Genomic DNA, 4,701 nt, shown 5'->3' on the forward strand with positions numbered 1-4,701 from the left:
CACATACTTGTAAAATGAAAAAATCCTTGCGGTGGGCCAGGAAAATAAGACATTTTTGTTTCTTCAGAGTTTCTATCTTCTACAAGCCGAGAGTGATCGTAAAAGTTCATAGATACGTTTTTTTTTTTTAAATTAACTTCTCGAGTTTGCTTGGGGAACAAAAGAAAATAACTTTCGCAACAAAAGGCGTCGTGTTTTAAAACCTCGTCTCCATGCCGCGCGTGACAACACAAGGCTTGTCATAGAATTACTTTCAGTTTCATGCCATTGTAAATGCACTAAAAAACGTTCATTCTATCGTACCCAGGAGCCCGTTTCTCAAAAGTCCGGAAAACTTTTCGGGCCCGAAAAGCCATTTGTAAAACTGTCAACCGCTTGTTCTGGAAAGCCGATCTTTTACTAGTAACAGATTTCAACCAAGAGCCATAATCAGGGATTATGGCTCCTGATTTCAACAAAAAGCAAAATGGCTGTGAAGTTTGACGACTTAAATCCTCTCCGTTCTTGAGATACAAAGGGAATTGTGACACCCGAAAACAGCCCGTAAAGTTTCGGGACTTTCGAGAAACGGGCCCCTGGTCATTTATGGGTTTTGTATGCCTACACCTCCCTCGACCTACCCACCCACATTCCCACCCACGCGTCTCTCGAGTCCTCTCACGTGACTACACTTTAGATTGTTTTTTGCGCGAGCTTTTGTCCAATCATAGACAAGCATCGTAGGTCACATGTTAGATGAATGATAACAAATAAAATAGACGACGAACACTTGTCGTTCCAGTACTTGGCAGGGAATTGTATTGTTGTGTACTTTATTTACGAAGAGAAAGTGTAGGATATTACTCTCATCGAGAACGTAAAGCGTTCTTCTTTCAGTTTTGATAACGTAGAAATCATCTCCCAAACAGCACAGAGATAGAAAGGTCTACATTGTTTGGCTCAAATGACGGAACAAATTGATTCCTCGTCAACATCAGAACACAAGACGTGCACTACAATTACAGGCACTGGTCGAGCACAGAGCGCTTCTGTAGATCAAGATGGCAATGAAGGGGATGATGAACGGACAAGCGGACAGAGTGCAGGAGAAACAGCTGACGCAGAGGCTGAAATTGATGACAATGGCAAAGAACATGAAAGCAGCGAACCTGTCGTAAGAGAGCAGCCGTCGGATACAACAGGGTGGAAACCTTTGCCCATTCGCAAGAAACACCGTCGAGGGTCGAAACGTAATCACAACAAACCAGGGAAAAGGTATGTTCCATATTCAAAACTTTCCTGGGAAGAAAAAAGACAAAGGGATGAAAGAGATACGAAAAGAGCCAATAAACTACGCGAACAGTACTTTAACGCGAAAGGAAGACCAACTGCTCCTTACAACACTACACAGTATTTGATGGCGGAGCATGATTTGGCGGAACCCGATTTAGGTTCACATGTTCATATGCAGTCAGGGAGTGATCATGAAAGTGCTATGCGAAACAGACAACTTTCTAACTCCTGTGATGATTCAGACTTTGACGATGACTACAATGAATCACCTGAGGACGAAATTTACGAGCAGAAGTTCTTCGAGAAAGACTTCACAGAAGCTTACGAACAAGTTCATGTGGAGAATCTTCATTCAATGAGCAAAAGTGAACTTGTTCGTGAATTTATGATGCTTGAGGAGCGTGTGGAAAACATGGAAATAAGATTGAAAGAGTCTGAGGCAATCGGTAATGCTTACGCGAGAACTTCTAGCGGGGAAATCCCTAATGTCTTGAACGGAGAAGGCCACACTTTGGAATCTAGGACAAAAGAAGAGGTGTTGCTCATTGAACTAAACAAACTTCGTAAAGAAAACGAACGCCTGAGAAAAGAGAACGAGGACATGAAGAAAAGTTGCCTGAAATGTGTCGCTGCTAAAATCTCGTAGATCTTTTCCCCTGCGTTCTAAACAGCTGATGTATTTTTAACTTTTAACTTTTTCCACACAAACAAAAATCCTTCCAGTGATGGAAAGAGTGCACATTCCAAGATTTTGATTAATTAAACAAATTATTGTGGTTTTGGAGCCATGTTGTCGGGTCTAATATATAGCGTGTATAAATAGTAACAAAGGATTTTGTTTTAGAGAGATAAATTAAATCAGTTGTGTGTTCTCTCCGTACCTTTTCCTTGTATCATCTCAATTCATAAAGTGATAGCCTTTGTTTAGCTTGGTTTTTTTTTTTTTTTTTTTTTTTTTTGCGCGCCTGCTGCCATTGAAGGCTTGTTGCAATATTCTTCATATTGGTGTAATAACAACAACAATACAGGATCATAACTGCCTTCGTTGATTCGGAAAGCCACATCTCTGCATTCTTGAAAGCGGAACGTGAAAAAACCACAATTCAACTTTAGAAGCATACAGCCTCAGGAATCTCATTACTGAGGCTTGTATCTGTAATAGGGTGGAGTGCCTTGATTTAGGGTCAGTACTGGGGTCGACTTTGGGTACCAGTATCGAGAGAAATTTGATCCCATATTCATCGGTACAACAATCTATGGGGAGTCATTGTTTTTTTCATATTCAAGGCAGAGATAACCTAATGAACACAACACACCGTTTTCTCTGTAAGTTCACAACACAAAATTCAATACAGGTGGATTTTCAAATTTGTATTATCCAAGCCTTTTTGCAGAACCAACATAAACTGTCCACATTTTGGGTAGAAAGATTTAATGAAATTTCACCAAGGGATTGTTTACAGGTGAAGTGTTGTATCAGAGTGAGTTTCGCATACATGGGGACTTGTACATAATTATTGGTACAACATTTCCAGACAAGTTTGTCATAGTTCTCCTTACCATGATACCAGATTCGAAATCTTATAGTGATGTAAGTTTGTTCTTTCCTCCCGAATTGTATGTTATGAACTAAGCCGGAATCACATAAAGGCTTACAGGGATAACTGAGATGAACTCTCAGAGAAATTAAATTCTCATAGGAGTGTTGCCCGTAAAATCTGTTTTCACCTTGAATCCATTTTTACAAGGTTAAATTGGGGATCCTCATTTTACCTAGGTTGAATACGCACTCAGATAAATTGAAGAAACATTTTTGGAGCCTAAATTAAGCCTTAGGAAAAATTACCATCAGGTTAGGATTGCTTTTGGTTATTATTCATGAATATCAATATTGACTTATTATAGAAAAGTAAATAATGAAAAGAACTGTGTTGGGTTGAGCATGTCCATGGTTGTAATGTAGTGGTGAAGACCTGGAGGGTCCAAGTTTGAGTACTGGTAAGTTCACAGTACAGTTCTTTGTCCCCTTTTTATGTTGTAATGTTGAGACTGAATAGATAAGTGTGCAAATACAGAAACTGATAAGATGATATGAAACATTAACATGTGTTAGACAGAGCTGGAGGAAAGCGATAGGTGTTGCCAATCCTTTCTGTGGGGTTGATAGCTACTTTAAACTAGGTTGAGTGCACATTCAAGCCAGGTAAAATGAGCATAGCCAATTTAACCTAGGCAAAAACAGATTCAACCTGACAACAGATTTTACTGGGAACACATACACCCCCATAAAGAAGTGAAACTTCAAAATGTACTGCCCTTAAAATATAAATAAAGACAAAAGAATAGGTGTTGAGACTCAGCCAATGACCCTAAAATTTGGAAATTAAGGTGGCTTGCCATATCTTATGCTACGTGAAAATAATTTATTGGAAGGGCCCTGTTAAGTGAAATCAAGGACGGTAATGTGTCAGTGAAATAGCTGGTTATCCCTTCAGACATATACCGGTATGCAGATTTTCTGAAAGGCTGTTCAGGTAAGGAGCTTATTTTGGGCAAGAAGTGCTTGGGTATTCTATTTAATTGCCTGAGACAGCTGTGTTGTGCATACAGAAACTAAGAGCATTGGGGTTGTGTGATTTGCACTACAGCTTTGATTTTGTAGTGCTGTGCCAAATAAAACTGCTCTTTTTTAGTAAGGCCATAATAATTATACCAACATCAATTAACAAGAAATTGAAGTTCCATCTTAAAATGATATGTTAGCCCTAAATCTTGCAATTCTTTAAGTCATATTTTGTATTTAAAAAAAACCATTAGCATTATCTATGCCATTCAGAAAGAAAATATTTAGAAAGGAAGAAAGAAAAGGTTTACCAATGTGTGTTCGTAATGAAAGCGTAACAACGTAATTGTTTAAAATGATGTAAAAGGAAAGGAAAGGAACTTTATTTAAGTGTCAAGTCATTCTAGCGCTGGAGCACTAAATGGGAACACTGTGAACTGAAATTAATAGTCAACGTAAATCAAATCAAATGTTGGTTTTTGAGACCAGGGGAAAACCGTAGTAACCGCAGAAAAACCTCTCAGTGCAAAGAGGAGAACCAACAAACTCAGCCAACATACGACACAGAGTCTGGAATCGAACCCGGGCCACATTAGTGGGAGGCGAGTGCTCTCACCACTGCACCCTGTACTGACTCTATGAGAACAAGTGGATACTTTTCACTTGCTTTGGCACAAAAACATTGGCCAATTTGCCAAACAAGCATTTCAAAGTACCCTGAGGACCAGGAACAAGCTGAATCTTCCATCAGAGATTTTGCTATCTTGATTTGTTGTGAAATGAAACATCCTGGATGTTATAGATGTTGGATGTTCTACAGTAAGATGATCTTTCTCACTCTACATTTAACACAGCTGCACCATAGA

At 39.1% G+C, this 4,701-nt stretch overlaps 1 protein-coding gene across 1 annotated transcript; it reads left to right on the forward strand.

Annotated features, from left to right (window-relative positions):
• The first annotated feature begins 772 nt into the window (after positions 1-772).
• On the forward strand, positions 773-2,199 carry LOC138013020 (protein HEXIM1-like). The gene has a single exon (XM_068859981.1). The coding sequence runs from the start codon at positions 944-946 to the stop codon at positions 1,916-1,918; it is 975 nt and encodes a 324-aa protein (XP_068716082.1). The 5' UTR covers positions 773-943; the 3' UTR covers positions 1,919-2,199.
• The last annotated feature ends 2,502 nt before the right edge of the window (positions 2,200-4,701 follow it).

Source organism: Montipora foliosa, chromosome 8 (assembly GCF_036669935.1).
Source record: "Montipora foliosa isolate CH-2021 chromosome 8, ASM3666993v2, whole genome shotgun sequence".
Lineage (NCBI taxonomy): Eukaryota > Metazoa > Cnidaria > Anthozoa > Scleractinia > Acroporidae > Montipora > Montipora foliosa.